General features: G+C 41.4%; 1 protein-coding gene across 1 annotated transcript; it reads right to left on the bottom strand.

The window, feature by feature from the left end:
- Positions 1-233: 233 nt before the first annotated feature.
- LOC131970725 (POU domain class 2-associating factor 1) lies at positions 234-11,195 on the bottom strand. Its single transcript, XM_059332145.1, has 5 exons — positions 11,150-11,195; positions 8,890-9,017; positions 2,679-2,718; positions 2,251-2,543; positions 234-1,622 (listed from the first exon to the last, which is right to left on the bottom strand). Exons 1-5 carry the CDS (start codon positions 11,193-11,195, stop codon positions 1,194-1,196), a joined length of 936 nt encoding a protein of 311 aa, XP_059188128.1. The 3' UTR covers positions 234-1,193.
- Between the last annotated feature and the right edge of the window lie 889 nt (positions 11,196-12,084).

Raw genomic sequence — 12,084 nt, 5'->3', positions numbered from 1 at the left:
TATATATATATATACCAAAAGTATTCCAGTTTTTCTTTTTTAATAAATTTGCAAAAATTTCTACATTTCTGTTTTTTTCTGTTAAGATGGGGTGCATAATGAGGGGGGAAAAAATTAACTTAAATGATTTTAGCAAATGGCTGCAATGAAACAAAGAGTGAAAAATTTAAGGGGGTCTGAATACTTTCCGTACCCACTGTATATATATATATATATATATATATATATATATATAACTGGGTATATATAACTTATAACTAAACATTTGTTGTATTTTTTTTTGTTCTTAATGCAGTATCAACATTAAGACTTCATAGATCTTTATTACAGAATACAAATTTCACTGATATTCTTTTTAATACTTTCTTGCAGGACTCACATGGCACTCTGTTTCCAAACACATTATAATTCTCATCTTGTCTTCCATTTAAAAAAAACTCCCTGTTGTTATGCTGTAAAATATCAGATGCTATACGACAGAAACTGACTACCATATTCAATCTTTGTACATCCTCTACTTAATACGAGCCCAGCTCTTCTTCTGTTTTGATACAAATCGTCACCTGGGGGGGAACCAGCTCTGCAGGACACATGATAATTCTCCAGGCTCCTGGTAACTGACAGCGTTAATGACAGATTTTATCACTAAGAAAAACGCCTCTCGGCTGTGAGCAGATGGACAGCAATAAACTGTTTCTCCGAAAAATGTCTCAAGCATAACTCCTACTGTACGGGACAATGGCCTTCCTTTTCCTGATTTTCAATGACAGGTTTTGCTGCAAAAAGGAAGCAGCTGCTAACATGATCATAAATCTAATAATTACAGGTTATGAAAAGCATTGATATCTTACAATTAAAAACAGTCTTAATATATTAAAAAGCTCTGTCAGTTTGACATGATTTAGAGTAGGTTAGCCCTTTGTGCATAATACAAATTGTTAATTACAAATTCATTATCACACAGACAATCTTTGGCCTTCGGGGCCCCTGAGTGTCTGGGATTTAGGGTAAGATGTCTACTTTTCTCAAGTTTTTTATCCAGCCTCAATCTCTGCAGCACAGTGCTATTAAAAAAGTTAAAGTTATGACCACATTAATAAACTTAAATTGCAATAAACCCAAATGATCCTTTAATGGAGGCCCCTGAGTAACAAACTGAAAAAGCTGCTTTCTATGGACTGAAAAACACATGTTCAGACATTGGGAATAAAGATTGAGCTGCTGTACGAGTCTTTGTCCTCCTCTTCGTCGTCACCCTTTTGATCCTCCAGGAGTTTATCCAGGAGGTTTGGTGACTCCGGCTCTACTCCTGGGTCTTCATGGCCTTGTGGCTCGGGGTCCAGTTGATGTTCTGAACGCTCCTGGAGGTCCAGTATCTGCGGGTGATGATGATCTACACTCTGAGCCTCCAGCTGAGGGATCATGGTGGTCAAAGACATGGACAGGGGCATGTGGACCAGAGGCGAGCCGGGCAGAGCTGCAGAGCCGGGGGCAAACTGGACCCCTGGGTTCTGCATGGTAGATATGGTGGTGATGGGCTGGGCCCAGGGGAGGTAGGTCAACCCTGAGTCTTGGAGCTCCATCTGAGGGAGAGAGCCTTGTCCAGGAGCCATAGGAATGGTCTGAAACAAAAACAATTGTTAGCGTTGATCCCAAAGGAACCAAAACGAGCAAAGACACAAAGTCAAAACTGCAATTTCCTGTCTTGTTTGAAATTTACGTTGTTGGAAATATTGAGGATTTTGAATTGAGCAATATGCCTTCAGAAAGCTCTACTCCTGTTCAGACCTGCATTAACATGTGTCCTGGGGGTCTGATCACAGTTGAACAGCTCTAAGTACAGGTGTGAGATCTGATCATTCAGATCACATTCACAGGTGGTCTGGCCACATTCTACACAAATGCATCCTACTCATCTGACATCCCGCTTTGATCTGCAAGGTCTCATTGCCTCCTCATGACACGCCTTGGTGAGCACAGGGAGTGCATTGCTACTGCCGTACTTCTCATGTCACAGAATGTTATACCATACTTCTGTGAGAATGGTGGTGCCTTTGTCTCTGATGCATTTCTCTGTGGGTTGAGCTTTTAGATGATTTATATATATATATGTATATTGTGCCTGAATCTCAAGGCAAAAAAGACTGTTTAACTTGCATCAGAAGTGATGATGCTGGACCTCAGGATTTATTCTCTTTCTATTGGGATTTTTTACTAATTTTTGTGATGTAAAACATTTCCTGTACTCACCCCAAAGTTAGTGAGTAATGGCGCGTGTGTGTAGGTCAACATGGTGTAGCTGGGACAGAGAGTCTGCATGTACACATCAGCAGTGAGGGTGGGGGTCGGTGGATAGGCCAGAGTCTGAGCTGAAGGGTCCTGCTGGTTGTAGTCGGATGAAGACCAGAGCGTTCCAGCAGGCTGCAGGCCGGTGCTGCTGGCAGGTGGTGCAGCTCTCCATCCTGCACCCTGCAGGCCTCCGTCACTGACTGGGGTCGACGGCTCAGCTGGGGAGCCGCCGGCAACATCAGAGCCAAACATGCCTGATTGTGGAAGAGAAGTTTAAGTGTAAGTCTTCAAAGACATGTAGAGACACATGCTATACTTCCAGGAATCAACTGGGTCAATGTGTAAGGCAACTCTCAGATATAGCTGTTAGGAATGAACATGTTCTGTACCTTGTGTGTATGATGTCTGGCTGTTGTGTGTGCCCACATCCTGAAAACACAGATTAAAAAAAGTGAGTTGAGGACGTCAGTAATTTGTAGTAAAACCATAACCGGTTGTTGCTGCTGTAGAACTAGTCTGCACTGATGTTGACATATAAATATAAAGTATTTACACTTGAACTGATCAAGTCCAGGTGTGAGCAGCAGCTGGGTTGAAATTAGAATTAAAGTCTGTTTGTGTGTGTTTGAGATACAAGCCACAATCTGTTAGTGTATTCACATACAAGTACGGTCTTGTGCATCTTTATTTACTGATTCATTCATAACTTAAGCTGGATTTTGTGCATTTTTTTAGTATGATAAAACATTAAAATATAGTTAAATTGATGGGCAAATATCCATATATAAGACAACGAGCAATGCCCAAGCTTGTAATTCAGTCTGAAAGTTACCTTTTCAGCTGGTAAATATCATATTTACTATTACTACTAACCACTATTTACTATTAACCACTACTTTACTATTTACCACTATAATGTAGAAATAATTGCATCAACGTACATATATATTTCCCATTGGAAATTTTAATTCGTAATTACATATTTGTGATTCACAATTATAGGTTAGACAGCATTGAATACATGTTCCCACACACCACAACTGGAAACAGCAATTTAATAATTCATCTGATTGTGAAATTAGATATTTTCCCAGAAGGCACAACGGACACCGTTGTTTTACACCAGAACATCTTGTTTTAAGAGAGAGGGTGGAGTCTGGCTGCACCCACAGATGGAGGTAGATTAGGAAGACTATTAACAGTACTCAGGTCTGACAAGTAAAGTTTATATCTCTAGACGTCCACAGGTCTGGACTGCCGGCAGGCCAGGCTAGTACCGGCACTCTTTTCCTTTGAAGTCACGCTGTTGTAACACTTGCAGAATGTGTCCTGTCATTGTCTAATTTAAATAATCATAGATACGTTGGAAAAGACAACATCTGGATGGCAGAATATGTTGCTCAACACCTGTATGTAGCATTCAGCATGAATGGTGGCCTCACAGGCACCAACACACCCTTATACTATCACAAATGTTTTTTAACTTTGTTCTGGTAACAATCTGGATGGTCCTCTTCCTCTTGAGCCATGTCCATGTCCAGCGGCTGGCTCTGGGGACGTGGAACATCACCTCACTGGCGGGGAAGGAGCCCGAGCTTGTGCGGGAGGTGGATCGTTACCGACTAGAAAGAGTTGGGCTCAACCCCAAGCGTAGCGTGGGCCCTTGAACCAAACTTCTGGAGAGATGCTGGACTCTCTCCTTTTCCGGAGTTGTCCAGGGTGAGAGGCGCTGGGCAGGTGTGGGGATACTCACAAACCCCCGGCTGAGCGCCGCTGTGTTGGAGTTCTCCCCGAGGAACGAGAGGGTCACCTCCTTGCAGCTGCAAGTCGCGAGGAGAAGGTCTCTGACTGTTGTCTGTTCCTATGCAATGAACAGCAGTTCAGAGTACCCGGCCTTCTTGGAGTCTCTGGGTGGTGTCTTGGAAGGGGTACCACTCGCGGTGGACCAACGATGATGGTACCTGGAGGGGGGTGATTGGGAGGAACGGCCTGCCCGATCTAAACCCGAGTGGTGTTTTGTTATTGGACTTCTGTGCTAGTCACGGATTACCAATAACAAACACCATGTTCGAACATAGAGTTGCTCATAAGTGTACTTAGTACCAGAGCACTCAAGGCCAAAGATCGATGATCAATTGCAGGATCGTATCATCGGGTGAAGAGAGGAGCAGAGTTGTCAAAAACCTTGGGTATGGGAGGAATTCGGGGAGGCTATGGAGGAGGACTTTCGGTTGGCCTCAAAGAGGTTCTGGAAAACCGTTGGGCGACTCAGGAAGGGAAAACAGGGCTTGGCCCAAGCTGTGTTCAGTGGGGGAGGAGACCTACTGACCCGACCTGGGGATGCCGTCAGACGGTGGAAAGAGCACTTTGAGGAACTCCTGAATCCAGCCAAAACGTCCTCCGCAGAGGAGGCAGAGTCTGAAGACTCAGGGGAAGACTCATCAGTATCCCTGGCAGAAGTCGCCGAGGTAGTTAAAAAGCTGCCCAGCAGCAAGGCGCCAGGGCTGGATGAGATTCGCCCTGAGATGCTGCATCTCTGCTTTTTGCAGATGATGTGATTCTTTTGGCTTCATCAGACCGGGACCTCCAGCACTCACTGGGGTGGTGTGCAGTCGAGTGCGAATCGGTTGGGATGAGAGTCAGCACCTCCAAGTCTGCTGGAAAACGGTGGACTGCCCCCTCTGGGTGGAGAGAGAGGTACTGCCTCAAGCGAAGGAGTTCAAGACTTGTTTACGAGTGAGGGTAGAACAGAGCGTGAGATCGACAGACAGTTTGGTGCGGCATCAACAGTAATGCGGGCATTGTACCGGACCGTCGTGGTGCCTGGGAACGCCTCGGGGTCCCCCAGGAGGAGCTGGACGTTGTGGCTGGGGAAAGGGGTGCCTGGAATGCCCTGCTTAGCCTCCCGCCCCAGCGACCCTGGCCCCGGATAAGCGGACAAGAATGGATGGATGGATGTTAGTTTTTGGCAGTCTTGAGCCTTACATGCAGAGATTTCTTTGAATTTTCTGAATCTTTTCATGTAATTTATGTGCATTTTTTAGACATATATTAGACATATTGAGGTAAATCAGGTTGTAGCTTGCAGTCTACTTTACCAAACTCAAAAAGTTGACTTTATTCTCATCATTTCGACTTTTTTCTCAAAGTGCATAATGATTTTTTTTTCCTCCTCTCATTGTTTTTTTTTCTCCTACCTAGCCCTAATCCTCTTCCGTCCTTGTCAGTTAACGTATGAATACATCAGAAATATTAACACCCAAAATCAAGACTCTGCCCAGTCATCTGTTTATCTGTTGAAAGAGTAGACCCAGTGTCTACAGAACTATGTGTGTCTACTGCTGAAAGACATGTGTGTGCACATATGAAGAAATATATTTGCAGTACAGAATCTGAAGTGAGAAAATAGTAAGCAGGAATAAGAGGGAGCCGCTCAGTGACAGTCCTGACAGCTGGTGTCAGTTTTCAGGCGCTGTCTGACACGAGCAGCGGTGAAAAAGTGCTTTCACCTGCCTGCAGTCAGCCAGCAGGGCATATTTAGTGGCAGCAGGGCATGTGCTGTCAGATGCCTGAAAGACTGCAGAGGGACTGAGGAGATGGTTAGTGTTACAGTATGACAGCGCTCACCAAAAGACTCCTCTAATGTCACTTTTACTACTGAGGGTCATAGGACTTTAAAAATGAATCATTAACATGCTGAAAGTAAACAACCTCTTCACATTTGGCCTTTGAATAAAAAGACAATGAGCTACTATTCCTACCGGAGGCTGAGCAGAGGTTCAGTTTTAATTACATCTATAAATCTAATGGCGTTTGTGGTAAGGTAAATGCTGACTGTAAACTAAGTGCACTTTAACAAGGAACTACGGTAAATACAAAAACCTCAAACTAAAGCCCTGGCTAAACAATAATCCTTTGCTCAGCATGTCAGCATTCTGCTCTTCACATCAGACACAAAAAAGACCTTAATTTAAAGTGAAAAACTGTCAGAAATTAAAGAGGCAGTTCATCCCAATCAATGCATCATTCAAATATATAAAGATGCTGTGAATTAGCTGTATCTGAGGTGCTCACAGAAATGGGTTATTCTAGAAACATATTCATCAGTTTTGCAGAAATAGTATCCTCATTATTCTGGATATTCTGCAGACATTACTGTTAATATGTTTTACTTTAACAGGCTTTAAAAGCATCATACTGGAATTGGTGCAAGTGTTTGACAACATGCTACAAGCTTCTCCCTTCTAAATCTAAATAAAATCTTTGTCTGTCTGTCATGCTACTGTTTGTTGAATGACCTCTTATTGTTGCAGTTGTTCATCTTTTTTGATAAACCTGTTTCATTGACGATTGAATCCCCTCTTAACTGACTTCTTACTCTTCAAGCCGGTAGGGTTTAAAAGTCATTAACAACTGCTTCAGTTATATAGCAAAGATATTTCTGGCAATCGGATAAGTTTAAAAAAAAGCCTTCGCAAAATGCCGTCTGTTGCATTACCAATGCAGCAAATGTGCATCACAGTACCCCAGGATCACAGGATCACATTTGTGTTATGACTATGATGCCATTGATGCTGCTTTCATTCATCAAATGCTACTTTGCACCTGTTGCAGGAAAACCTAACCCTGTCATTATAACAGGATCTGGAGGTCCATACTGCTTGGTAAGTGTCACAGCTTTCTCCAGGGAACTGTGGATGTCTGGACGACTGATGGTACAATATAAACTGATTCTGCTGTGACTTTATAGCAACAAACAGATCAAATATAGGCCCATGTCAAAATAATGACAACATGATGCCAATGTGTTCTAAAAAACTTGCAAGACTAAAGCAAACAACTTTTAAAATGCTTGTTTTCTGAGTGGAGTTTGGGATCTGCACACTGCTGAGTGCACTTGTCTAGTGTTTTTAACAGAGAGGTCAACAACTTATTTGTCCTTATTTATCCTTATTTGTTTTCTTGCCGAGAGTCGAAGAAAGCATTTATACAGTGTCAGCTAAATATGAAGTTGCTGGTTAGCTTAGCTTGGCATGCAGAGTACAAAGGACAATAGCTTGGCTCTGTTCAGGTGAGGAAAATATGGCTGCTGGCACTTTTAAAGCTTACTAATTGACTTGTTAAATATTGTTTTCTTTAATCCATACAAAACCTGAAGCACAAAAAACAACAAGCTGCATTGTAATAGACAGTTTGTCATACAAGTGACAGGTAGGAGCTCCCCTGGTTTTTGTACATTTTTCATGTTTTTTACATGCTTGCTTTTTGTGACATATAGCTTGATGCAAGAAATCGAAAAGATAAAGTTCCTAATATGTTGAACTATTTATTTAATATGGCAGGATAAACGTGAATACATGAACTTCAGAAAGGAATTACATTGACCTAATATCTGAGTCAAAAGAGCAGTTATCATGTTCCACAGAAAATACCTCGCAGTGAAAGTATGAGTATTATCAGTCATATTGTGCAACCCCTCAGTAGATAACGTGATACACTGAGTACCAAGGGATTCATCTTGTTTTCTTCTCTCTTATCAAAGGGTGTGAATGAGGTGAGTTTTCGTGTGTGTGTGTGTGTGTGTGTGTGTGTGTGTGTGTGTGTGTGTGTGTGTTCTCCTGGTCCCGTACGTGTAATAAATAGCAAGAGGGAGGGCTCTTTGGCAAGGCTGCAAGTAATTTTGCATAGGGCTGTGTGCCCAGCCCTGGAGCCATGCTGGGAATGGCTGTAACTGTCATGGAAAAACACCTGGATTATATAAGTACAACCCCCCCTCCCCCTTCGCTCTGGGATAGGCCCTGGGTCCTGACTGCTCACATCCTGATGGCCCTTTCTCTCAGTTCTTCAAAATGCCATCTATAATTTGTTCAATAATGTTTCAGTTGGAAAAAATGACCCCCACATACACGCACACACAGAACAATCTAGATGTGCTGTGTGCAGGTCCATTTTTACAACCAGCATCATGCATCAGGTTGTTCAGCCCATTTCTTTTCATCTCTGCAGTGGCCTTGCTGCTGCAGAAAGCGTACAAGGCAGTAGTGATGAGTGAAGTATGTCAGCCTGGAGACTACTGGTGATAAATCCTCACTAGCAATAAGTGGAAGGAAATGCTATTAGAAATGCAACATGTTAGACACGATCCAGTACATCATAGAGAGAGAAAAAACTAGTTTATGAAGTCGAACTAGCTGTCAGAAACCTGACAAGAAATCTTTCTTTTTTTTCTTTACAGACAAATACATTTAATATTATTGCTGTGTGTCTCATAAAAAAAACTTTGTGAAAATCTCACACAGCACAGGTTTGAGATGTTTGATTAGTCCAACAGCTCATAATCCTGAGCAATCATTGCTCCATACTGTAACTGCTGCTGCACTAAATCCTGGCCTTATTTGTTTAATGACTAATGATGCTGTGACAATAAGGAACAATGTGATTTCAGTATTTGCAAGGATTTTTGGGAAGGTATTTTATTTGGACAGAGTGCAGGGCGCAACATATGTTCCCAGAGCATGTGGGAAATGATTGCTTGTTATGTTCAGCGTGTAAATGTATGCTGATCTAACGTGCATGATAAATGTGTCTTGGTGTCCTCACCGCAGTAGGGGGCGCTGTCTTGGTGCTCTGCGGCTCCAGACTTCTCTTCCTCCTCAGCAGTTCTTTTACCGGGTCTCTGACTCGAACACCTTGGTACGGCCTGGACCTGGCCAGGCCTGATGGTGGCGCTAAAGAGAGCAGAAACATAGACAGAAGAGTGAGACATTTACTTCTAATTATATGTTCCATATTTGCCTTTTTATCAAAAGAGACACTGACAACATGTTAAAATAACCCCGGTCTCTTATTTTAAGGAAGCTGATGGTGCATCTTTGTTGCTGTTTGCATCTCTAGTTGCTATAGATCTTTTGTGGTTTTGTCTCATTGACGTCATTTTGTGTCCCTCTGTTGTTTAGGGGGGTAATTTTCTGTCTTTCTGTCATTTGTGTCTCTTTGTAGTTGTTTTGTGTCTTTTGAGTAATTTTGTATAATTTTGACTTTTTTAAGTTGTTTTCTGTCTCTCTGGAGTTATTTTGTGTCTCTTTTTAGTGATTTGTGCTTATTTTGTGTCTTTTTATTGTTATTTTGTGTCTTTTTATTGTTATTTTGTGCCTCTTTATGGACATGTGTATTTGTTGTTGTTTTGCATCAGGCCTGACACATTTGGGCTTGTGCCCATTCAGCTATCCATCCATGAATCTGTTGCTTATCAACACCTTGTGAAAAATGATGTTCTATGGACCATTTGCTGTCTAGATGTGATTTGAGATTTATTGAATGGGACTGCACAGGCCCAAGGTGTCTTCATCTGCAAAATGTCACTCATGACACTCAAAGACACACATTCCCAACGGGGCAGAGATTTATAATGACTATGAATAATTATACAATGAATGCAAAGAGACCAAAATAGCAACAGAGATGCAAAACAGCTGCAAAGAGACACAAAAAAAACACATGGAGACTTAGAGCGATTTATAAAAATGGACAAACCAACCACAAAGATACGCAAAATGACTACACAGAGACCAAAACAACTACAACAAAGAGCAGAACAAGCACAGACAAAACAGACATTAGATTCTTTCATAGTGCCGTCGCCTTACAGCCTTCATAGTGATCCTGCAAAGACGGGATATTTGTGCCCTTTCACAGTGCAGTCCGGCGTAGTGGGACAAGGTGATAGTGACGTGCAACAGAGCAGCAGCAGTTAGCTCTGTAGCAGTACAGTGTGTATGCGCTGCAGCAGGATGTGTTCACTTAGCAACCTCTGTTTGTTTACAATGAGCACTCTGTGCACAGTTGGTGATGCCGGTTTGTTTAAGATCAGCGGCAAACAATTACGTACAATTTATTTACTAAATTACTAAATTTACTAAATTGTCTTTTTAATGCCTAACCAGGACATTTTATGCGTTAAACCTAGGTCAATGGTTTTGTAGCATAAATTCACCAAACCGGCAACTTTTATTACAACCGTACATGTATGTATAATGATGTGTGTGCTATTATTAGAATGCTCCGATCTGTACTGCGAACAGCAAAATACTCATATGTTTCGTATTGGGTGGTGTTGACATAGGTTGGAGATCTTGTTTTATATGTGCCTCTCATAAAAGTTATTGAAACACTGGGTCGAATGATAATTAAAATAAAATAAAATTATTATAACATTTTTTATTTTCTAAATTAAAACATTACCAGCTGTGGTCGCTGTTGATTTACAAAATAGCACACTCACTGGTAACAGTTTATTGTGTTCCAGTGAACAAACACCATCAAGAAGATTTTTAGTGCTCATACACTTGGACTTGAATGTTTGGCTGATAAAGATCAGGTTCTGCCGCCTTCTGGAGCCACAGTGACACAGACTTCAGGCTACAGTATGTGATCTCCCAGGATGTCCACATATTTACAACCAATGACATCCTGCAAGAACAAGCATGTGGAGAAATCTGATCTGACAGAGAGGGCCTCTTTTAAATAAACTCAAAGCAACAGTTCTGTAAAAGTGAAACTGCAGACAATGCCATCAGTCAGTACGACCCGAGGCGACAAAGACATTGAAAGGAGTCGCATTTTCCCCCAGTGATGGACGGTGATCCATGTACAACAGCTCTCATCAATCCCAAATAAGTAATCATCCATTAGTCACCATGTTTCATTTGAAAATGTACTGGGCTCTATACCTTCAAGTTGCTACCAAATCCCATCTATAATTTAGATTATAATTAAAAATATAAAGACTGTGTGCATCCACTTCCTGAACCTAAACCTGACAATAAAAATGAAAAGTGATATGAGTCTCCATCAGTCTGACTTTCCCCCTCCACCTTCACTTGTTGTGAGATGACGTGTAGCACCATTCATTTTGCTCCATAAACTCATCCTGTCAGTCATAAATTCACAGCAGTGTTGCTAAATGTACAACAATTATTACACTATATACTTTTTTACTATAGTTTAGCTCATAGTGTCCTTTATTAAAGGTCACATGCAATATACAAATAAAAAAAACACCTTAGGGTACCTGGACTGCCTACCAACCTACAAACTATGAAATAAGACAACACAGTCTTTGTAGGATGTCTAGATCAGAGCACATGAATTCAACAGGTCAATGACATTTGGTTTCCCTTCCTCTGTCACATGCAGGCTCGCAAGAATATAACCCCATCGGTCAGAGGGGTGGCTGGGTCAAACAGACATTGGACATTTTGTGCATCATGTTTTTACGCAACTGTCATTTCTGGTAGTCATTTACATTTATTTACTGTTTAAACTGTCTTTTAAAACACCTTACCATAAAGTTTTTTGCTCTAAACCTAGGTGAGTGGTTTTGTAGCATAAATTCACAGAAACTGCACTTTTTTTTTTACAACCGTGAACCATACATGCAAGTATAATGATGTGTGCGCTAATTTTAGAATGCTCCGCTCTGTACCACGGACCTCTAAATGCTCATATGGGGCGTTTAGAGGTAATATTGACAAAGGATCTATTCGTATAGTCGTTGAGGTTGGAGATCTTGTTGGCATTTTCAGAAGGGGCTCTTAAAGAGATAAGAGCTAAAAGACAGAGGGTGAATAAAGTTACAGTATATTTAGACAGACAGTATGAGAAACAAAAATATGTTTTTGAACATTAAAGCATGTTAACATTTTCTAGAAGAAACCCTAAAACACAGGAATGAATCTGAAAAAGAGCATATGTTCCTTATAAACTAGGAAGAGTCCAACAACAGCTGTGCTTATA

Source organism: Centropristis striata, chromosome 4 (genome assembly GCF_030273125.1).
Source record: "Centropristis striata isolate RG_2023a ecotype Rhode Island chromosome 4, C.striata_1.0, whole genome shotgun sequence".
Lineage (NCBI taxonomy): Eukaryota > Metazoa > Chordata > Actinopteri > Perciformes > Serranidae > Centropristis > Centropristis striata.
Note: the sequence above shows the minus strand (reverse complement) of the source record. Positions and strands in the feature narration are given on the sequence as shown.

Coding starts and splice junctions, on each gene's coding strand:
- LOC131970725 (XM_059332145.1), bottom strand. CDS start 11,195: ATGGTGCTACACGTCATCTCACAACAAGTGAAGGTGGAGGGGGAAA. Junction 2,719..8,889: donor AGACAGCGCCCCCTACTGCG/GTGAGGACACCA, acceptor CTGTGTTTTCAG/GATGTGGGCACACACAACAG. Junction 1,623..2,250: donor CATTACTCACTAACTTTGGG/GTGAGTACAGGA, acceptor TTTTTGTTTCAG/ACCATTCCTATGGCTCCTGG.